The sequence below is a fragment of the Rhinolophus hipposideros genome, assembly GCF_964194185.1.
Source record: "Rhinolophus hipposideros genome assembly, chromosome: 5".
NCBI classification, from domain to species: Eukaryota; Metazoa; Chordata; class Mammalia; order Chiroptera; family Rhinolophidae; genus Rhinolophus; species Rhinolophus hipposideros.
The window spans coordinates 65,868,050-65,892,561 of record NC_138051.1 but is presented as its reverse complement, the minus strand read 5'-3'; the positions used below and the strand labels follow the sequence as shown (position 1 = coordinate 65,892,561).

Below are 24,512 nucleotides of genomic sequence, written 5' to 3'. Positions count from 1 at the left end.
AATTATAAGCTACCAACCAGATAAGACCTGGCCAAAGACAAGGTTGAAATCAGTTTACATTTACCTAGTTAAATCAATACTTGGTGGACTTACAAATTTTATTTTATTTGCATTCACAATAAAATCAAGTATAATGCTAGCTGACTGTGCAGTCAATGTTTACAGCCACGATTGGAGGGAGGTAGCAAAGTTTAAAGGCAGCAGGTTTAGCTTTAAGGCAACAGGTTCAGCCCCCTTTAAGAAATGAATAACCATGTACTATCATGGGAATCTCGCCCCCAAAATGATAGTGATCAATCCCATTAGGGTAGTGAATCCTGAATAGTTCATAAAACATGAACACGAACATACATAAAACTTAGCAATTACTTTATACATCAGCTTTAAAAAATTACATGCAATTGTGGATTGTAATACAGCACAGTTCCTTAAAATTGTCAATACTCTTTCCTTAATGGAACTAGTGCATTCCTAAAAACACATGGCATTTTTACAAGTTATTACTAATGGTTTTAACTAAACAATTGTATACTTTCCTCTGGAAAATATTTAAATCCCAGGAAATAAAACTTCTTAAGAATGCCTATTTAAGGGGCAATTTTTTTTTTTTTTTCAGTTAGTGCAACCTGCTGGCTTTTAAAAAGGGTGACTTTCTTTGGCATGAAAGCAAAACATAGGAGACATACAAATCTTGAATGAACAAATGAGTACACACTTCCTGGAACACAAATCTCACTAAATAAGAATGTTTGCTTAAAAAAAACCTGAGTCAAGGACCAGAAGAGGCTATAAGGCATTTTTAAGAAATTTCAAATCGATTCACCATGTAACAAATCTGGTACAAATGTCTTTATACAATTTCTTTAAAAGCTAGGTCCTTCCCCTAGCATATGGTAAATTACTTTATTTACAAAAACATACATACAGATTCTCAGGAAATTGAGGTATTAGAAAATTGAGATATACTCATACAGCAAAGAGGTAGTGAGGAAAATCCATCATTACTAAAATTAGCTTATTTCTTAGCATTTAAAAAACCTTACATTATAACCCCTGCATTGTTTACATTTTTTTTTAAGTAAAGATAGATTTTGGCACTTTGGTGATGTTATTCCTGGGTCTTTTTCACACGAAAATTAAACTAATGGCTCTCACCAGAACGGGCTTTGAGCTCTCCCGAGCAGTATTTACAGGCTGTACCAGGCCTCACACTCCCTCTGGCCAGGTTGTTTCCCATCCCCATGCCTGCCCTCTTGATGAATTACTTATTAGATGACCGGTTAGAAGCAAGGGTGACACACTGTGGCCAGAGAACACATCCAAACCAGTCTGGTCCTCTCAGAAACAAAAACACTCGTCTTGGCATCAACATGATCGATCTTCCAGAATTAAAAAAAAAAAAAGTATACATATGATAGTCCTCCATGTTGCAGTTTGACCACTGGAAATGAGAAATGATCAATCTCATTTAGAGGTGATATGACTTCAAATTCATCTAAAATGAGAAATTATTAGGCTCAACTGTGTAAAATGATTTAATGCTAAAAAGATACAACAGTCTCATCAGAAACCAATTTTTTGGCACTTCAATCTGTGCTTCACTGCATCCCAAAGAACTTCCAAATAACAAAAACTGAAAAGGCTACTTTTCTCAGAAGAGCTGCATCACAACAGGGGCAGGGAGAGAGGTGGTGTCACATACTATATTAATGAAATAGATTGTCAACATATACAGTGCAGCTATACTCTTGCTTAGAGAGTTTTTAATTGTGACCCTTCTATTTCATATTTCAATAAATAAACAGTATGGTCTTAAAAATCCTATTCAAAAAATGCTTTCTTCAGTTGTTACTAGTTAAGTATTATCTAAAGCTATGCTGTCCAATAGAGTAGCCACTAGTCACATGTGGCTACTTAAATTTCAATTAACTAAACAAAATTAAAAATTCACTTATTCAATCATGCTAGCCACTCTTCAGGGGCTCAGTAGCTACACATGAATAAGGGCTAGCATATTGGAGAACACAAAGAACATTTATTTCTATCATAAAAAGTGCTATTGGCACTGCTCTGAAGAAAGTGCAGTGTGCCATATGCACATGCGACTTTACAAACTTATTTTTTAAAAGTTGTTTATAAAAGTATCACTATATATCTGGGTTACAGGTTAATACTGATCTATGGTCATAGGTGTGAAAGAACAGTATCACTTTATGGTCCTCACTTAGACAATTTATGAAGTATTTAAAGTTCCACATAAGGCCCAAGTAAAACATGAACTCAGATATTTTCATAACATGACTATAAAAGAACAAAGTGAAGATCTGGCGTGCATGATGAAAGTAATATAGCAATCATGATTAAAACAGATCTCTTCTTTCCATTAGTTTCCATAAATCTTGAAATAAGAAAGCACGCACAAATACCATTTAAAGTTTCTTACAAGAATGGCAAAAGCCTTTTATATAATGCAGTATTTTACTTTGGTGTCTTAGTAAGGGTAAAAAAAATTGTTTAAGTACAAACAAGGACAAAAAAATGTTGGTTTAGTATGTTCTCATTTGCACTGATGTCCGATATATGAGATGATTAACTGAATACTTTTAGGAAAATCAAGTTCATGTTGTTATTTTCTAATTTACTTTGATAGAACACAAAATAGAGATAACAATTGTGTATCACTTCTTCCAAATAACTCTTGAATGGGAGGCAGCAAGTGGGGAACAGAATAGATTGCTTGGTTTTTTTCTTAGTAAAACAACTCAATCATAAAATGCACACAGCTGTATCTAAAAGAAAAATGCAAACACAACTTAACCATACTTTATTTGACTGCATCTTTAGACAGCTTGCACATTTCAAAGCCCATTAAATCTCTCTCTCCAAAAGGATACGGGACAAAAGAAGAAAATTATGCAGCAATATCCAGTCATCAAACAGCAGTCCAATATTTTGAGATACACGTGATATTTTATAGATACTCAACTCATATCTGACGTCAATATAATTTATGGTTATGTTTTTACAAACCTGAAAGCCCTGTAACATTATAGCACTCATTTTAGTGATGTCATGGTGCACTGAAAAATAACTCTGATGCACTACCAATTTGTTTTTATCTATGCTCCCAGAAAACGATGAACTTCATGATTTTTAGACACCATAATAAATATACACATCCAGTCTTATACATGTCCGCCAATACCGTAACACAGGGCAAGGTAAAGTTAAAACATGTGACAAACTCCTTTACACAGATTTGTCAAGCAAGTGGAGAGGGTAATTTGGGGAAGAGGCGGAAAACATGAAAACCAATTTTTAATATTTTTGTTTTTGTTTTTTATTTTGCTGGCTTCCACTTCAAAAACTACTGTCTGGTTTCTGATCTGTGAACTCCTCTAGAGTAGTTTCATTTTAACGTAAGGGAAATTATAATCAGCCCACATCAAAAATGGTAGTATACCCGTTAGCTTCAATACTAACATATATAGCTTCATGGTAGCATGTATAAAATGTTCAGCAGTATCAACTGCCAAACCAGTGTCAGTGGATAGTACAGTCAGTCTTAAAGAGGCAGCACCCCTTTAAAAGAAAGTTGCACCTATTTTGCTCAGTTTTAGCCAAGTGAACTCACTCTATCAATTTTAAATGGAATTGTTGGACGATTATGTAAGAAAAACGAAAGCCTAATATCAAAAAGTAAATTAATATTTGATGCTCCTTCAACTGGAATAGAGACTTAGTTCTGGTGCTGGGTTACTGTGTTAGAGGTTAAAATTTTAGTCTACTTAAGTAAATAATTTTTGCATACCCAATTAAAGACATAATAGTAGATACTGATATTCAACATATACCGGGATGAACAATATGGCAACCATCTAACTTTTTAGTCAGATCGTTATGGTTGTATTTACAAACACCCAGTCAGTTCAGCAAAACACGATCAATTCTGGAAGCAAAGGTCAATAGTGATGGTTTCATTGACAACCTGCCAAAAACATAAATGGTGGAACTGAAAATCCAGCATGTATCTATTTCAGAACTGTCCCCATTAGTCAGTCAAGCAAATGTATGTTCAACAATCTACCTCTGAACCATCAAGTCAAATGTAAAGTGGTGAGATAAAATATGGTAACGTAAGTATTCAACTATTTTACTTTAGTTCCCTCCATATTAAAAATAACAGAAGCATCACAATGATTGGCATTCCTCTAAATGTTAGAGCCCAAATAAAGTTGGACAAAAAACATGCTCAAAATGGTCAGCTGGAAAGCTGAGTATCGTGTGGTCATTTTTAATATAGTCAGAATACTGCCCAATAAACTTTTAAGAGCAATACAAAATGGAAAGAAAACGTTTTCTTTAAAAATAAGGAACTATAAATGATCCCACCAGCAGGAAGACTTTATTTTCATCAAATCTGTGTATCTTTATTTTAAAAGTACTTGTTAACCATGTTCACTTTCAAGACATTACACTGAGCAAAGAGCAGCTTTCCTTTAAAAAAAAAAAAAATAATGACAACAAACTTTCCTGAAAGGGGGCTTTTACCAACTGTTAATGGAGGTAGGGTTTTTAAAAGTACAGTAATTATAGCCATAAAATAAAATTCAAACCAAATCCTAGAGCAGAAGTAAAGCATATCCAAATTAAAGAAAAAACAACATAGATTCCTATAAAACATTTTCACAGAAAATGAATCTTTTTTTTTCATGGGTACCTAGGTTTTCCAGTTAAATAAATTATCCATCACAGGTTTCCTGACTCAACTGAAAGCAACTAACTTTAAAATTTATTACATTGCACAGATTGGCCAAAATGCGATGTGACTAATGAACACGGTGATGGCTATTAAGAAAACCCATTAAGAACTCATTCCAAAAAAATTTCCATTTCTCCCTTTTGTTTTTCTAGGAACTAAAGCAAAGCTCCCCCCCGCAAATTTGCTCAAATAAGTGGAAAGAAAATCAGTTTAAAATTTAAAATGGATACAATGCACCCTGAAATTTATTTCCAAGACCAAGAACCAAAAGTGAAACATTTTAAGAAATGAAACTAATGTGAATCCAAATCAAGTGGGGGGAAAAATTCCAACATTATTAAAGCTGTTCTTCACAGCTTAGCAATAATTTTGATTAAATAAAATCATACCAATTTACATTAATTATCCTTTCCCCCAAATTCCCTCACTCTCAAAAAAAAAAGTGCATCCAAAAACCTAGCAATTCCTGGCTCCATCAACTTTTCTCATCCCTTCTGAGCCATTTCTCAAAGATTTTCCAAGTAGATTCAACTTCTTACTGTAAGGAAAGAAGGGATTTCTAAAGTAAACCACTCTGTCATTCACCTGGAAAAAGCATCCAAATTATAAAAATCTGAAATAATTTATTATCAAATTTAGAATTTAAATAAAAACAAAAGTTTGCTTGCAAAGGCCTTAAAGAAAAGGAAAAGGTAGCATGCATTAAAAAACTAGAGATGAAGACAAATATACTTATCTACACAGGCACTGGCAGACGCAATTTCATTGTTAACCTTTACTCATTGTAAGACACAACCAACCCTACATTTTTTTCATTCACTAATCACTGAGGTACCAATATTCAAGAATGGAAGATTTAATATTGAAAAAAATAAAACCTAAAATTGAAGCTTTCCCCACCCCCTTCAGAAAACTATGGCAGGTTTCATGTGAAATGTTAGTATACTTAGAGATTTTTACAATCTACATTGGCTTTTTTAAGGAACAAAAATCATGTTCCACTTACTGGTTCTGTGGTAAAACGATCACTGTGTAAATAACATTGTCAGCAGACTTTGCAAACGAACAAACAAATCTTGGCTATGAACTGGCACATCTTGTTGGTACCAAAAGAACTCTTTAAGTTTAAAACAATCTCTTTTAATTCAGAACAAATGCGCCATGCCAAAGTGCAACAAATATTGTGCGACACTCAATGAGACACTGACAGATAAGAACTGCATGAAAATTACTAAATCCACCTGCAAAGCAATTCTGTACAAATTGCATTGCATGCAAAGGTCGATTCTGCGTGGTTGGAAAGTTGTTCCTTGATGTCAGTTTCTCAACGCAGCCACAGTTTAAGTCGCAGTGCATCAACTCCATTTAAATAGTATCTGAACAGCCTCTTATCTCGAACAAAACCAAGATTTTCATAAAGTTTCAAAGCAGACTTATTCGTTATTTCTGTTTCCAAAACAACCTTCAAAAAATAAGAGAAAACTAAGTTATAATTTTATATAATTGAAACTAATTTATATTTTCATAATTTGACAAATCACTTATAAACAATTAGGTCAAATATTTAAGAAAAACATACCATACTTACTTGTTTTAAAATTAATGATAAAATCATTCATTATTAATGATGTACAGAAAAAAAACAATAGTCATCAAAATTTTAATAGCAATTCTCTTTTGGGCCAAGGTGGGTGGGAACACGGGACATTTCTATTGATTTTTGTGATGTTTGGAATTTTTAGTAATGAGAATATATGTTTTATACTAAAACAAAGATGAGTTATTTCCCTGTGAAGTAGTGTGACATAAAGATGATGAAAAGAAAAAAAAATCAACAATAAACGGTTTAAGAACATAAACCAGTATTTTAAAGTATTCATATTGACTTCCAACTCCTTTATTTTAATTTGTCATCATTTACCAACTACCACACTTGTCTACAGTCTATCAGAGTCTGCATACTACAGCCCTTGGGTCAAATGTGCCCACTGCCTGTTTTTGTAAATAAAGTTTTATTGGCACACAGCCATACCCATTTGTTTACATGATGTCTACAGCTGCTTTCTCAGTTTACAAGGACAGAGTTGAGCAGTTGCACCAGAGACATATGGTCCAGACAGCCTAAAATATTTACTACTATCTGGCCTCTTGCAGAGAAAGTTTGCTGAATCTACACCCAAGATACCCACATTTTAGTGTACCTGGAGGGTTTGTTAAAATAGATTGCTGAGCCCCACGTCCAGAGTTTCTGAGTAGGTTTGGGGTGGAGCCTAAGTATCTGCATTTTTAAAAAATTACCAGATGATACTGATGCTGCTGGTCAGGGACTCCCTTCTGAAAACCACTATCTAGACACTATGGATATCAACACTTTGAACAGAGAAATACAAAGTGATAAATTTTATCTGGGTCTTTTTTAGGATTACTGAACAACAAATAACCAATACTTCTGAATATTATGTGATTTTCTTTCCTTTATTTTACTTTCCTTTTTCAAACATCCTTTATCCCATTCTCCCAATTTTTATATACATAGCTCTATTTGCCTTTCTATTGATTCTCAACCTACCTCATTGAGAATTATCAACACAGTGAGCTACGGTTACTTTCAGGGTGTTATAACCGTCAAGTGTTTTTGGAGTGGAATAAAAAGAGCAAAATATAAATATAATTAACAAAAGCCCAAGTGGAGCCTTTGAGTCTCTTTCTGTTCTATTTCAAACTATCAAAAAAATCTGACAAGAATCCAAGCAAAAGACATAAACAGAGAAAAAGACTCATCATATCCTCAACTCATCATATCCAAAAATGAGCTCATGATCAACTCCTCCACAATTCCATGTATCAGTAACAAGATCTCCAGCATACCAATGCTTCAAACCTGAAACCTAGACGTCTTCTTGGAACCTCTTTGCTCTCCAACCTTCTCCATACATCTAAACACCAAGTATTTCAATTTTCTCTCTTAAATCTCTCCACCTGATCCTCTTCTTTCTGTCCTCATTGATATCACTCTAGTCCAAGCTATCAACTTTCACTGTAAGTACAAGACCCTCCTAACTCAAAAGGTCTCCCATTCTCTGTAAGGAGTATGATGTTCTTGTTAATTCCCTGCTTAAAACCATTTGACTCCCTTCTGCCCTCAAGACAAAGTCCACAAGTTAAAGATAATCAAGGGACCTAAAAAGCCCATCAAGATTTGGCTTCCACCTACCTTGCCAACTTTTGCTTTAAGTCTCCTGCTTTGCTCTCCACAATCAACACTAAACTTTCAGTTTCAGGAATTCAGAGAGGTCTTTTCTTAGACCGTTCACATAAGCTGTTTCCTCTGTCTGGAAGAATGCTGTCCCTATCCTCGCTTTTGACTTTAGTTTGTCACTTCCAGACTGAGTGGAGTATTTCTTTCCTTTTATACAATCCCACAGCACTTTGCACGGCTCCTTACTCAACCGCACTCCCATTTAACATTTGATGAGTATGTCATCTCTCCTAGATGATGAGCCCAACAAGGGCAGTGATCATGGGTACCTCCTTCACAGCTGTTTCTTCTGCACCTAACACTGCCTGACATACAGAAGTCTCTTAAATATTTGTTAATTATATACATTCTCAGCACCTTTCATTACATACATTATATAAATATTAAACAAACAACAATATTGCCAAGCTTTTAAATGACCAGAGTACTTAAAGAAAAAGCACTTTTTTTTGCCATTTATTTATTTTTCTCTCTTCTTCTGCCTACCCTCCACCCCCAACTCCGCTTCAAGCCATTGTTTCTCAGTCTAATTGTATAGGACACAGCTCCCTGGCCCAGGCTTGTGTTATGAGCCTTGCGCTGCCCCCAGCTGAGGCAGTCCATCGGTGGGCCGCTCACGCCAACCTCCGGCTGCTCACCGGCTGCTCACGGCAGCCCAGCTCCAGCGAAAGCTGTTGTTCACAATCTTAGCTGTAGAGGGTGCAGCTCACTGGCCCATGTGGGAATAGAAACGGTGACATCAGCGTTAGGAGCATGGTACTCCAACTACCTGAACTACCGGGCCAGCCCCCAAAAAGCACCCTCTTAAGGCAAATTACAAACTAAATCAAAACTTTTAATTAAAAGATCTATAAAACAATTAATAGTTCTGAATTAATAGTTCAGAATCAAGAGAAAAATGTTCCTAAGAAGGCCTTAAATAAAAGTTGTACACGTAACATATATTGGTTTAAAAATAAAAGTCAACAATTTCTTTCTGCTCTTGTTTTTTATTAATATATGCCATCCTCTAGTCTGGAACAAGTCGGGTCAGTACAAGTTTTCAGTTTTGAACAATTCTCTTGGGTAATTCCTAGAATCCTGTTTTAGGCCAGCACCTAGTTACAGCTAAAATGTTAAATCAAAACCATTAATATGAGAAGCAATAAAGCTGCAACAATACAAAATTTGGTACTGATTTCACAGAAATAAAAAGAGTGATAGTTTTAAAAAAGGGCTAATATTTATTGAAAGCATACCAAGTGCTATGTAAAGCATTTTACGTGCATTTGTCATTATGTTATTTTCACATTAAACCCATGAGATATTATCTCCAATTTACAAATGAATGAAACTCAAGGCCAGACTCCCAACCTGAATTAAAGCTTAATAGTATCCACTCTTCTCTACCTCCCTGATTGTTTTCCAAAGTAAAACAAAGCAGCAAATGGGAGCTGTAGTACAGCCTGTAACCTACTTAAGACGCGAGGAAGGGGATCTAAGTCCATGTTCATTAATATTTGGTATTCTAAAATACTCACATCGGCAGCTAACTAGAACTATATAAATATACACACATCTGAGGTTTAGAATTACATGGAAAAAAATTACACAAAGGGCTAACCTTAGTGAAAATGAAAAGATTCTCTCGGCACACTGACATTTTCTAAACAAAGAGATCATGTATTATTTGACACAATAGAAAATGCCAGAAAAAAGTAACTACTTTTGAATACTTAATCATTTATTATACTCTTGTATTAAAAGAGAATCTGGGTTTATACTGGAAACTCACTATAAAACTATTCTTTTAGTTCACATCAAGAGAGTATTAATTACATATGAAGTCAAAGGATAATGAGGTTATTTTGGTCCTAAAGAAACTTGGCAAAGTTGAATTCTACCTAACAACAAAAAAAAGATTATAGTGAAGTTCCACAGATTCTCTTAGCAACAAACCATTGTTAGAATAAGCCAAACCATTACAGTTTAGAAAGCCTTTTTTAATACTGGAGGCTGGAAGCTCTGGAGGGAGGGCAGGCTTGTTCACTGCTATAACCTAAGCACTAGCTCACTGTCTGGCACCTCAATGGCAACTTACACTGATATTGCTGAATGAACACTTTTATTGCTCTTCATAACATCCCTTTAAGATAATTACCATCACACTACATAGACAGAAAGACTATAAAAAGTTAAATGACTTGCCTACAATCATACAACTATTATACTAAGTAACAGATAAATCTGGCACCGAGGCTTCTCATATCCAGTTCTCTAATTAAGCTAAACTACTCAACCAAAATCCTTACAGCTTAAATAACTCCATTTTACTTTGTTCTTTGCCTTATCGTGTTTCCCCCCAAAAAAGACCTAGCCGGACCACCAGCTCTAATGCGTCTTTTGGAGCAAAAATTAATATAAGACCCGTTCTTATATAGTATAACATAATATTGGTTCTTATATTAATTTTTGCTCCAAAAGACACATTAGAGCTGGTGGTCTGGCTAGGTCTTGTTTTCGGGGAATCACAGTAGCAGTCTCAGTCTCATAGCAAAAATATGTTTCCAGTTAAATTAAAAATGTTAAACATAATTATTAAACACAAAACCTTAAAAGTCATTTTGTACATTATCATAAGATGTATCTTATTTTGTTAACATGTAACAGGTTTTTTTATAGGTTATTTAAATAAATGAGGCCACTGTTGGTGGAAATGTAAATTGGTACACCCATTATGGAAAACAGTATGGAGGTTCCTCAAAAAATTAAACTTAGAACAATCACATAATCCAGCAATCCCACTTGTGGGTATATACCAAAGGAACTGAAATCAGGATCTCAAAAAGATATCTGGGGGCAGCCAGTTAGCTCAGTTGGTTCAAGTGCAGTGCTCTTAACAACAAGGGTGCCGGTTTGATCCCCACATGGGCCACTGTGAGCTGCGCCCTCTACAACTAGACTGAAACTACTTGACTTGGAGCTGATGGGTCCTGGAAAAACACACTTAAAATAAATAAATAAATAAAAAGTTTAAAAAAAAAAGATATCTCAACTCCCATGTTCATTATAGTATTATCACAGTAACCAATATATGGAAACAATTTAAATGTCCATCAGCGAATGAATAAAGAAAAAGTGACACACACACACACACACACACACACACGAATCTTTTTAGCCTTAAAAAAGAAATCCTGCCATTGTGTCAACATTAGTGAACCTGGAGAACATGCTAAGTGAAATACATCAGACATACAAAGACAAATACTGCAGCATCTCACTTACACGTGGAAACTAAAACGGTCAAACTCAAAGAAGCAAAGAGTAAATGGTAGGTGCCAGGAGCTAAGGGGGAGGGGAAAATGGATTCCAGTAAGGTAAGACGTTTTGATTCCAGTAGTCTCATCATATGAATTAGTACTGAGTATTAATATCATGGTAATCATACCTTAAATCTAAAAATAACTTTTGAAATTTAAATTTCCAGACATGAGATTTCAAGGACATCTACAGCTTAAAAAGTAAAGCACTGTTCATCATGCTAATCAATCACCTGCCCCATTCAAATTTATTTCAAAAAAAGTACATGAAAGTAAATGTCAGGCCGGCCCAGTGGCTCAGGCGGTTGGCGCTCCGTGCTCCTAACTCCGAAGGCTGCCAGTTCGATTCCCACATGGGCCAGTGGGCTCTCAACCATAAAAGTTGCCAGTTCAACTCCTTGACTCCCGCAAGGGATGGTGGGCTCTGCCCCCTGCAACTAAGATTGAACAAAGCACCTTGAGCTGAGCTGCCGCTGAGCTCCCAGATGGCTCAGTTGGTTGGAGCACGTCCTCTCAACCACACGGTTGCCAGTTCGACTCCCGTAAGGGATGGTGGGCTGCACCCCCTGCAACTAGTAATGGCAACTGGACCTGGAGCTGAGCTGCGCCCTCCACAACAAAGATTGAAAGGACATCAACTTGACTTGGAAAAAACAGTCCTGGAAGTACACACTGTTCCCCAATAAAATCCCATTCCCCTTCCCCAATAAAGTCTTTAAAAAAAAAAAAAAAAGTAAATGTCCACCATGTGGATTCATTATTTCAGGTACACAAATCCTACTTTAAAAATTACATTTTAGAAAACTCATTCATGCTACTTATATGTGTTTTTGTTTACTATTTCCCCTAATGTAAAACACAAATCCAAAATGCTTGGTCTAGTATCTTGGCAGCCGGAGCACATGGGGGGTGCAATCAAATTCAAGCCAGATCAGCAAAATGGGTAATGCATTTTCTATTCATGAAGCAACGAGCCTATTTGTTTGTTATAACTTTGTTTTATTGAATGCTATAACTTTTTAGCCAGCACCAAATATATAAAAATGAAAAAGATCTTTAGCTATGCTATTTTAATATGTCTAATTCTGATATAAAAAGTTAGGAAAGTCATAGTAAGGCAAAACGAAAATAAGGATTAGACCAAGAGTGTGTATCATTATTATTTGGGCAAAAACATGACCTACATTTCAATTCTGTGATTACTAACTTTGGTTTAATATACTCTGAATTTATCTTAAAATGACAAGTGGCAACCAAGAGCAACATAAACATGACTCAAGGTCACAAGTTCTGCAAACAGAATAAAAGTAACAACTGACTGGATGGATGTACATAGAAAGACTTCATCAAGATTTCCAAATGTACCTCTGTTAACAGGTTCATAGATTTAAAAATCTCTATTTTTCTAAGAATAAAAAAAAAAGCAGTACAACCTTAGAGAAAAAGTAATTTAAAACCCTTCTCAAATGTCTTTCTGATAATTTGTCAACATTTCTTAACACTTTAAAAGAAAGGAATATTCGCCTAACTTAATGAAAGTAAACTTACAGGTTGGTTGTATTGTAATTGGTCACTGTATTTTTAATGATTCACAATTTCAAAGTTTTCCTCAGAACAATGGATTATGTAGAAGACTATTATTACGTATAATTTTGTTTTTACCAAAAGGTATTTTAACAACTTGATTAACCCTGCAGACACATTTGTTTTACCCTACTGTGTACAAGAATAAGTGATTGCTGGGCCCAGAAAGCTTATAAAAAGCTCAGAGAGAAAAACAAGTTAACAACTAACTGTGTAAGTCAAAATTCATGAGTACTTTTTTAAAAAAAGCGGTACAGATAGGATGCTGGAGAAAAGAACTAAACATTCAACAAATTATTTATGAACCATGTACTATATCATAAATGCCACACTAAGAATACAGCAGTAAACAGTAAAAGGCATCTCTGCTTTCCTTACGGCTAAGACAGACTGAACAAGTAAATTTAAGCAAAGTACAGTAGTCTTCCCTTATCTATGGGGGATGCATTCCGAGACCCCCTGTGGATGCCTGAAACCATGGATAGTACCAAACCCTACATATACTATGGTTTTTCCTATACATACATACCTATTATAAAGTTTAATTTATAAATTAGGCAATTCCACAGATAGAAGATTGTTTCTTAGTTTAGAACTTAGCAACCTCAGCACATGATTTTTTTCCCCCTTTCCTTATTAGGTCGAGAACTTTTACTGTTTCATTTAAAGGAAGCACTTTATGGCTTCTTAATGGCATATCAAAACTGCCAGCATCACTATTCTTGTGCTTTGGGGCCATTACTAAGAAAATAAGGGCTACTTGAACACAAGCACTGTAATACTGCAACAGTCGATCTGATAACCAAGACAGTTACTAAGTGACTAAAGGTCAGGTACCATACAGCATGGATATGCTGGACAAAGGAATGATTCAGATGGAGCAGGACGGCACAAGATTTCATCATGCTATTCAGAATGACTCACAATTTAAAACTTATGAAGTGTTTATTTCTGGAATTTCCCATTTAATATTTTCGGACCACAGTTGACCGCAGGTAACTGAAACTGTAACGTGAAACTGGATAAGGGGGGACTACTGTATTACAAAAAGGGAAGTCCAGAAGGTGCAACAGATTCTGTCCAGAAAGATTAAGGCAAACTTAAAGGAATTGTTGACATTTGAATTGGGTATTAAATACTGAGAAGTATTTTAATAAGCAGAGGAATACCAGGAGCTACTGGGTCTAGCAAATATATCAATGAGAAAGTAGTTACACTGGAGTGGAAGGAGAAGAAATCAAACAAACGGGATGAAATGGCAATATAAAGAAGGAGAACCAACAAACACTAAAAAATTCTAAAAAATTAGAAGGGAAAAGGGGATAGAAGAGCTTGTTGCTTCTTTCGTTTAAAACTCAATGAAAGAGAGAGTAAAAGCCTTATAAAAACTAAACAAGAGTTCTGACATTTCATACAGCACATCCTTTATCTCAACAATATGGGACTCAGGTAATGTTTTTAAACCATGGAAGAGTTCTCTAATATAGAGGCAGAGCTATTCATGCTGCAAAAACCATCTATTGAAAACCATACAACTGGAATAAGTTCATGGAACTATTCTCCATTTCAGTCTAAGTAATACTCATTGCTTTAAAAGTAAGAAAAACGAATCAATTAAAGTTTTAGACCCACAATGAAAAAACTGCTTCTACCATAAAATGTATCACTAATTTAGGATTTAATCTTGAGACTGAAGTCTCCATATCATTCCTTGAACTTTCAAAAAACAAAAACAAAAAAACCACAGTACTATGTAAACATTTGATCAGTTGAGGTAAAGCACACAGCCTGTGTGCACACAGCCTATAGTGTCTAGGAGAACTCAGAAAAGGCTTAACTAGAAGGAACATAATAGTCCCTGCGCATAGCATCCCTGTTCGCTGGAAACCATTCTACTCAGTAGCAACAGCGAATCAAAACATGGTCTTACCATCCCAAAGATTTCTCCAAACTGTTCTGCTACTTTTGTGAAGCCTAACTTTCTTCCTCATGAGCTGACTAAGCTAGCATGGCTATGGTCCAAACGTAGAGACTTACACTCATGAATGTATGCAGTCTAATTCTCTTCTGCAAATTTTAGTTACCAGTCATGTAAATTATCCGAGTCAGTGCACCTTTTACTTTTTGATATTAAAAGCTGTGAGCAATGAGAGCCTCCGCCACATGTAAATTATCTTATTTGGAGTAAAATTAAATATCCTTAAATCCCAGCACTTCTCTGTACCGCCCAATATGTCTGTAGGCCTTCTCATACAACCACCACTTAGTGTGATCTGTCAGAATACAAATTAATGTGAGCAAGCATAAAAATACTCCGCAGTACATCTCTATATTCTGACATGGAAACGTGTTCATGAGGTACTATTAAAAGGAAAAAGTAATTATTGCAAAATAGTAATTATAATTTCATTTGTATAAAAAATGTATTACACATTTTCATAAAGGTATGCTTAGAAACTGGGAGGATGCGTATCGAAAGCTTAATAGTAGCTGTAAGAGGAAAGGATGAAGAGTTGAAGAGCATGAGGATCGTGAAAGGGATTTTGTACCCAAAAATACACACACATATACACACACACAGGTTAATGATTGTGTGGATTTTGTACAATAAAAAAACAAACAAACAAAAAACACTAAAAATAACCAAGACAAGTTACTAATTAAGGTCAGTAGGAGAAAAAAATTACCTAATTTCAAGTATTTTGAGAACTCTCTAAAGCATATTTGCCCTCCAATTATAAAGACAATTGTCACTTGTATTACTCAGTTACTATACAGAAAAATACAACTTTGTTCCTTCTTAGTCACCATTGTCATATTAAAGATATCTACACTTTCCTAGTTTATACTTATTTACTTCCACATTATACAATAGTAAATCTTAACATTCCCAGCCATCACCATTATTTATTGTTCAATGATGTAGAAAACAATATACATGCATAAAGCCCGGGCTGTAGGATACAAAAAATTATACCTGCCATCAGGCCTTACAAACAAGCTGAACAGAGATGCTCTTAGTTTTATAAATAGCTCTACATTTAAAAAAGTGGTTGTCTTTTCCCCCCCTCAGACTTATCATGACTTAATGCTGACTTTTTCAAATGTGAAAAGTCCGTCAGATGGGCTGACAGTTCACAGTAGTTAAAAAGTGTTATTTAGAGAGAAACTAAGGCCAATATGCAAGTGAATTACAATAAGGTTTGTAGTAAGAGCTATCTTAAATAACTGTTAACAACTCCTATGAATACCAATTATTTATTGAAATGTCTAAGATTTCACCTTTATATTTTGACACAAAACAAATTTTAGCTCTCATTATCATCTTAAAATTTTTCTAGGTCAAAATTCATGTTTGTAAATCAAATATAATTTTCACCACAAGCTGCATTTGTATAATAGACTGCAATGAAATCTGCAGTACAATTATTATGGAATATTTATAAAAATACCCAGTAGAATACTGCCCAGGATAAAAGGTCTTAACTATTCAGAAAGACTTACCTCATCACAATCTCCTTCAACCATGGCATATATAGCTTTCTTAACCAAGTTAGTACCTAGAACATAGATCTGAGTATTAATGAAGGAAAAATGTGATTAATTAAATGTATCTAAATTATATCATAATAGGCATACGAATGTCAAATGCTGAGTTCTATCTTCAATGCAGATACACAGATTACCTCAAATTGAGAAAAAATTTAAATTTAAACTGAGGGGCCGATAGAACCTACACAATATAAATTTCCTCTTCAAAGACCTATTTCCTGATACATTCCTTTTTCTCAGGTGTAATTATTTGCTCCAAGCAGGAGTTTGTGCTCTTTTGTTTGAAGGAAAGAGAAAAGAAAAAGGCAACATGTGGTATGGCTAGAGCAACCCAGGAACTCAAGCTGGCCAGAGCTTACTGAGTCACCCTTGAACCAATCTTGCCATAGATCACACCAGAACTGCTGTGACCCAGAATGGGCTCAAGGCACTGGGTTGGTTCCTACAAACCTTATAATGAGCCTGGGCACACTGAAGTCTGGCACTCCCAAATGATGTCAGTGGTGTGTCTGTAAATGTCTAGCAAGATGTATCCTAGTTTAGAGTCAGGTGTATTTGCTGTATTAAAGGTAAAACAATTGCCAAATAAGATTTTAAGAAAGAAATCCAAATTTGGTAAGAAATCTCTTAATGTTTAAACCATGCACATGAGCAAGCATGCATTACATGGGCCAAATAAAATTTCTGAGGGCTAGAATGCAACCCTCAAGCCACCGGTTTCTGCCCTCTGAACTAGCGAGACAATTGCTTACCCTTTGCCATGTGTCCGTATTAGCTCTTTCTAATGCATCAAAGACTCAAACTTGGCTCATATAACAAGCCTGATTCACTAAAAATCTTAGTACTGAACTATAACACTAAGAAAAGCTGGTTAAGCCTAATGTATTAAGTAAACTTAATCATAATGATTTCTCATGACATCTAAGATTGTGTGAAACAGTGTTAAATTGGACAATAACACTAATAGCTAAAAGGAAAAACTACAAGGGACAAAACTGTTAGTAATTAAATATTGATACAGGCATCAGATCTTTCATGAATACTTACTTCGCTTCAGTACATCTCAGAATTTGACATGCTCAGACAAGTGCCTGTCTACCCGATCCTCCATCTTGAACAAAGAGCCAGTAGATCCTACATACTAGGACAGTGGCTCTTAACCAGGCTTATATCAGTCACCTGGGGAAGCTTCAACTCTACTTCTAACAGGACAAACGAGATTCTCAAGGGGAGGGGCCTAAACCACCCAGATGACTCTAATAACCATTATAAAGATTAACTGAAAATGCCAGGAAAGGTAGACCCAAGAAAGAGATTGAGTTTGGGAACAGTAAGAATTCGTTCTCCTGGTCCTCCTTGAATTGCTAGTATAATGTTTGATGACTAGTACTAAATAATGGTAGCAATTTCTCCATAATTCTGCCTTGATCGAGGTCCACTTAACCCAAGTATAGATAGCTCCTTGAGGGCTGTGATCGAGGACCCTAATAATGATATTAAAAACTGCATGAGGTAGTATAATGTAAAGCATTTTGAATATGATCAAAAAAAATGTAAGGTACACACTGATTGCCTGCGATTTATTAGAAAGATAATCTCTCAAACAATCAAAATATTAATTTAAAAATTCATTTGAAGAACATTTTAGAAATACTTTGAAATAAAAACTTTATTTTCTTCTCGTACCTTAATGCTCATTTCTACATACCTACATTTAAGTCTTTTGCTTCAAAAAAGAGAAAAGAAAATACTTATGCATTCTTTTAGAGATAATATTTTCTTACCAATGCCACTTCTCCTGTATTTGGAATCCACGGCTAACATGGCTATATAACCTCTGCGGAACATCTTTTTGTGCATATCCAACTTGCAAACGATGGCACCTACACACTCCTCCCCTACCATGGCCTTAAAAATAAACAAACAGATATGAAAAACACATTGCCATCCGGTACTGCACAATCACTCACCCAGAGAAATAGTAACCAACCACTGGTCAGCATTTTCGAGGGAGGAAGAGATCATGAGAATTCTAGCTAGAAAGCAGATGTTTCAGAAATCTATATCCCAGAGCTCCTTCAAATGTTCTAGTTTTGAAATCTTTCAACATTCTTTAGGACATGAATTTCTTATGCTCTATTATCACAGCACAAGAGACAAAGCCAGATTTCCACAAGGTAAACTTTCAAGTACTTTATAAGAGGTTTATTATTATAATTATTTGCAATAAAGACCTACATGTTTCAGATTTAGGAATGGGGGAATATGTGAAAATAACTTTTTAAAGACAAAGTCTATTCATTAGGATACAAAATATTGTGATACTTTCAGAAGAGTACTATAAATTTAATTATAATAAAGCTTTAGTAAAAAACAAATATGACATATTTATACTTGAACAGCAAGAGTTAGATTTTGATCAGAAAAAAATGTAAAAGGTTTTCAGAAAAAGGATTGTTTTTACGGTACTCCTTACCCAACGGATTTTGTTATGGACATACTACAAAGATTAGATATACACGATGGTCTCATTTTTAGAACACTCCAGACAGTGTGTTGTTGTCATAAAGCTCACAAAATATCTATAACTCAAAATCAGAGCTTCTGTGATTTTACGGAGCTTTCCATTTTAAAATGTAATTTTCCAGAGTGTTAAAGGATACCTGCTAAATAAATGCCACCATCGAAATGTTTTTCAAATATTCATTCCATCACTCATAAAAAGTCCTGGTAATACTGTATTCTGGTAAATAGAAATAGGGCAATAGTTCCAACTGTTTAATAATGTGTCAGCCAGAAATACCTGCTTGCTGTAAAAAGCCCTAATTAAAAAAATATGGAAACTGCAAATTATCGCTTAATAAAATTTCCAGAAGAAACTATTTCAACTTTCCTTTAAACCAGGAATAGTTTTAAAAATAAGCAAAGCCCAATTTATACTTAATACCTATTTTAACTCACATTTGTAGTGAGATTTTTTTTAGTCTGCCATTCTATAAATTAATTAAAAAGCCTTTTTTAAAACTGTGGAGAAATCTTTTAGGCAAGATAATTCTCATCCATTTCATTCAAACCTAAACTAGGTCAGGTCAGAAAAATCCTTTTGTAGGTATATTAAATTCAACAATCCACACTAATTCATTTCTGTTTTATCACAAAATAAAAAACTAGATTGGGCCAATATACCTCTAAAATTGTTATTTCCATTTTCATTCATGATAAATCAATCTGGTTCTTTCAAAATTCTTTTGAAAACTAACATTTCTTTCAGTATTAACACCTGAAATAGACACAAAAGTTGCTTAGTTGAACAACTCGGACAGCATTTTCTTATTTGAAAATAACTCACTTCAAATATATATGTGTGTGTGTGTGTGTGTGTGTGCACACGCATCAGACAAAATGGTACATTAAAAAAACTTTGGCCTGACATCGTAAGTTCCAGAAAATGGAAATATATATAAATCTATGATACAAAACTGCAGGACAGCTACACTTCACAGTTAATGGTCCATCCAAAAGAGGAAAAAATTAAAACCACTAGATACAACTGGACAATACTTTTAAATTAGATAGGAATTTCCAACAGATATTCTTTGTCCTTTGACGAATAAGCAAACAAAGTATTATATTAGTTCCCTCTTAGATTGATTTCTTCCTAATTAAGAATCTGTAGAAGCAAGAATCAAGTTGTACACATCATTTAAAAATAAAAGCCCAATATATGATACATTATTATTAAGATGTTGGTAGAGACGAAGGCCAATGCTGTATTTTTGTCCTGATAAATTGCTGATGAATATACACTTACAAGAATCACTAAACTGTTGTCAACTTTTCCAAATAAAAGCTTCTGCACATGCATTTGGAACTCATGGTATTACATGTGTTCTTTCTTCAAGGATGGGAACTGAAAAATTCCTGGCAAGATTAAGACTTAACACTACAAGGCTAAAGGCTTGCCAATCTACAGAACTTGAAGAATATAAATTATATGAAATAGAGATTCTCAAATTCCAGAACACTACAAATAGGAAAAAAAATATTTCCAGAGGAAGCCAGAAAATTAAATTTAGAATAAACGGAAGTACTATACGTCACTAGTAAGTTTAAAGAGGTGCCAACAATTGAAAATACCATGAACTCAAAAGAGGTAGAGATAATTAAATACAGAGTAACTGACAGTACCTCCCATTTGTATAGTACTCTACTTTCACATCTGTTACAATTACTAGAACTGCTAGAAAGAATCATAAGAAACTATCTTTTTTTGTTGGTCAAATATGGTCAAATGTTGGCAATTTTCTAAGGTTCATCCTCATACATTCCATTTGATGCATTACAGGTTACTCATGGAAACCAGGAACATTTTGGAGGTTTCTAATCTCTTGAGATTGATGTTTGTAAGAACAACTGTCCGTTGGTGACACAATGATCTTCGTGGAATGGTCAATGGTGTGTCATTTTTCAGGTTCTTGTTTCGATGAGAGGCCAGACTACCTGAGTACTAGCTTTGCCACTAAATATGCAGAGATTTAAACATTTAAGTCACTCTGGTCCTTAATTTTTTCATTAAAAAAAAATAAAGTTGAGCTAGATTACCTCTAGCATCCTTTACAATTCTAAAATGATATGATTTAAAATAAACATACACACTTGTATTTGTTTTAAATTAGTTCTTATGGGAAATTCAAATTTTTTATTTGCCAATAAAAAGGCCCCAGTTCTACATGGCCTTTAATTGTTTAGCTTTTGTTTTATGTTCAATAACACTAGATTCATACTTAGACTAGTAAATCTTACAGGTCAATCACTTGTGCATATCTCCATTTCTAGATATTCAGAATTTATTGTTAAACTGACTGTTAAGGGCTAAAGTACAAATTAGCTGATGAATTGGGAGGACTCTGTGTAAAAATCAAAATTAAAGTTTACCAACATTAAGTTTATCAGAGTCTAAAATGGCAGAGTTGAGAGAGGCCTAGGTAATAAAAAAAAAAAAGTTGACTAAGTATCATATATACACAACTATTTTCTGAAGTTAACAGAAATACATATACTATTTCAATTTAAAATGTGACTCAATTGTATGCTTCTGTGGGTTAACTTAAAATTAAATCTACAATTTTTTAGCAATTACAGTGGCATTCGAAACGACATTTATAATGCCAAAAAATCATTTTCCCATAGTCACTGACACTGACATGTCTAAGAAGTTCTATTTTGAAACATGGTTAGAATCCTGTTAAGAGCAGTTTTGTAGAATATACAACAGTTGCCATAATTTAAACAAACATACTAAGCTGAGCAAAGTGAACACAGAAAACAGCATAACTACCATTATCTACAACACTAAGGTTATATTTTCAGATTACCACTAAGCTATACAATCAAAAAGATGGATTTCTCAAGAATTGTCAAAATGTCTTGCAGGGAATTACCAAGTGCAAGTAAACCGATCCTAAAACAACAAATAATGGTAGTGTCTTTTGCCTTCACATATCATAAAATACTCAACAGCGCCATGTTGCCTTTCTTCAGTAAAATTCAATAGAAACAACATACTTGTAAGTACATTATACAAAGTATATACCTGCAGTTAGTATTTAAGTGAAAGGTTTCAAACGGACTGAAATAGATCAATACAACTGGGACGAAACTTGGCATTGCAAGTACTACCTAAGTTTAAAAAAAAATCATTCAGCTTATTTGGTAGCCAAATCTTTTTTGCTTACATATAAGTAAAAAATTTTTGTTAATTATACTTCACACAAGCCAGTGTTCCTACTACCGTAGTATTTAGGCATATCTATGACCAGTTTCTTTTAAAAAATTAGATTAGTAACAATTTCACACTTAGTTTCCTATATTTCACAAAAGGGTATTTTGTTCAAATTCCAGGACTCTTTCAGCCACCAGAAGTGTTAATATCGCCTTCTGCAATCAAGCACCAGAAAGCAGGCTGGCTACAACTGTTACCCATCCTGTTGAAGTAAAAGGAAACGATCTCCATAATTACAGAATATGCTTGTTAAGATTTCATTCCCCAATGTGGCCACAGCAAGTTTACTGACAATCATGTTCACCAAGACATGTGTATGCAATACGCTCTTCCTTGATTATGGCTGTCACTGAGATTAACAAGGTCTGCCTCCGAACTGAACTACGTTCAGATTAAATTGTTGCAAAGTGCTCTGAGGATGAGGGAGGGTCATTAGAGACGGTTAAACATTAGTATGCGCTAATGCAAACAGGATCCAAGACCCCCAACACGCAACGTACAGGCTTGGTGAATATACATCACTATCAAGTTAACCCGGCTCAGGGAGTCGTCCCTTCCAAAGTTTCACTAAATAACCGGGCGCGTGTACACGCACTTTCCATCAAGCAACGCGACTGTGCCAGGCAGCAGGATCCCAGTGCCGCGCTCCTCAGCCCTCACACTCCCTGCCCGGCGTGGACCGGGTCTCCCTGCTGGGTTCACCCTCCTTTCGTTGCATCCACTTACCAAGAAGCACAGCTGTGGCCAGTTGTGGATAAAATATCTATAGGTATAAATGGAGTAGGGTTCGGACAGATCTTTGGTGATCAGTCTCATGATATCGGGCATTTGTAGCTCGGATTCGTATCGGACGTAACGTATCGTCCGATCCTCCGCAGGCTCAACCTCCCTGCCTGCGGGGCTCCTCAAAGCGCAGCCGGCCGTCAGGGATGAAGCCAGCAGCCGCACCTGCGCGTCCTCCTCCTCCTCCTGCTCGGCGCCCTCCGCCAGTCCATTGCGGGCCGCCGCCGGGTGGCTCGCCGCCGCCTCCGCGGGGCCGGGGAGCGCAGTTCTCGACTTGGTGGGGAGGCGGCGCGAGGGGCTCTCACGCGGGAGCACCCCCGCTCCTTGTGTGGCAGTCGCTCGGGGACCCCCGGCGGGGGTGGCCGCGGAAGTGGCCGCCTCCGCCGCGCTCAGAACCTTGCTCTTGAGGGAGGCGGCCGCGCGGAGGTGCCGCAGGTCGGGGCTGATCAACCCGTTGAGTTGCTGCTGCTCCTGCGGCGGCTGAGGGCACCGGAGGCACGGACGCCCCTTGGCCGCCGCCGCCGCCGCCTCGCCGCCCGCGGGCCTCCTGCCGCCGCCGCCTTCGTGCTCCTCGTCGTCCTCCTCGTCCTCGCTGCAGCAGGCGAGGGCGGCCCCCGCCGGGAAGGGACCGCGGGGCTCGGCCGCCGCCGAGGCCGGAGGTGCTGCTGGTGGGAGGAGGCTGCTAGGCCCAGGCGGTACCTCCGCCATCCTAGAGGCGACACAGACCGAGAGGGGAGGCCATGAGACGCGGCCGACGAGCGCGGGGCGAGGGGGCTGCGGGCGGGGGGCGGCGGCGGGGGGGTAACAAAGGCAGACACCGTCCCTCGCGGAGGGGCCCCCCCAGTCCCGCGGCTCCCCCTCCCGCTCTCCAGCGCCGCCCAGCTGCTCAGCCGGCCACCGTCCCCGTCCGCCCGGGCCCATCCGCCAGCCCTGTCACCGCTGCCCCTCCCCGCCCCTTCCACGCGGCTCACCCCGCACAGGTCCCCGCCGCCACAGCCGCCACTCTTCCACCTCAGCCGCCGCCGCCTCCTCGGCCGCCGCGGTCGCCTCACCGCCGCGGCTCCCACTCCGCCGCCGCCGCCGCCGTAAAGCGCCTCGGCTGTTACCCCGGGTAAAGTTTCCTGGGCCCGGCTTTACGACACTTCCCTGCCTGCCGGCTGCCGGCACCGAGGGAAAGGGGCGTGGAGGGAGGTGACCTGCGCAGGGGCGGGGCCGAGGTGTCTCCTGCGCGCCTCGGGGGCGGCGCTCCCGCTGCGGCTGCGGGCCGGGCGCTCGCGGAGGCCCGGGGGTCGGCGCCGCCCCACGCGCTCGGCCCCGCGGTGCGGCTCCTGAGCCCGCGGAGTGTGCAGCGCGGGGCCGGGGAGGAGCGGGCCCGACGTGCTCTCCCTGCTCCAAGCCCGCCGCCCCCACGGAGCCGACGCGGAGCCCGCCGGCGTCGGGCCTGCCGGCCAGGCCATCCGCAACACTCCTAAAAATGCTCTTCCTTAA

The 24,512-nt window shown here is 37.4% G+C and overlaps 1 protein-coding gene across 2 annotated transcripts; it reads right to left on the bottom strand.

Moving 5' to 3' along the window:
- Positions 1-2,791: 2,791 nt before the first annotated feature.
- Positions 2,792-24,128, bottom strand: NAA30 (N-alpha-acetyltransferase 30, NatC catalytic subunit). 2 transcript variants are annotated; one of them, XM_081048639.1, is made up of 5 exons: positions 23,996-24,128; positions 22,968-23,733; positions 18,244-18,367; positions 16,412-16,467; positions 2,792-6,224 (listed from the first exon to the last, which is right to left on the bottom strand). In XM_081048639.1, the coding sequence occupies exons 2-5, from the start codon at positions 23,730-23,732 to the stop codon at positions 6,087-6,089; spliced, it is 1,083 nt and encodes a 360-aa protein (XP_080904765.1). In that variant the 5' UTR covers position 23,733; positions 23,996-24,128; the 3' UTR covers positions 2,792-6,086. The 2 variants fall into 2 exon arrangements, with proteins under 2 accessions (XP_080904765.1, XP_080904764.1); XM_081048638.1 differs by lacking the exon at positions 23,996-24,128 and having other exon boundaries at positions 22,968-23,928.
- Positions 24,129-24,512: the final 384 nt, after the last annotated feature.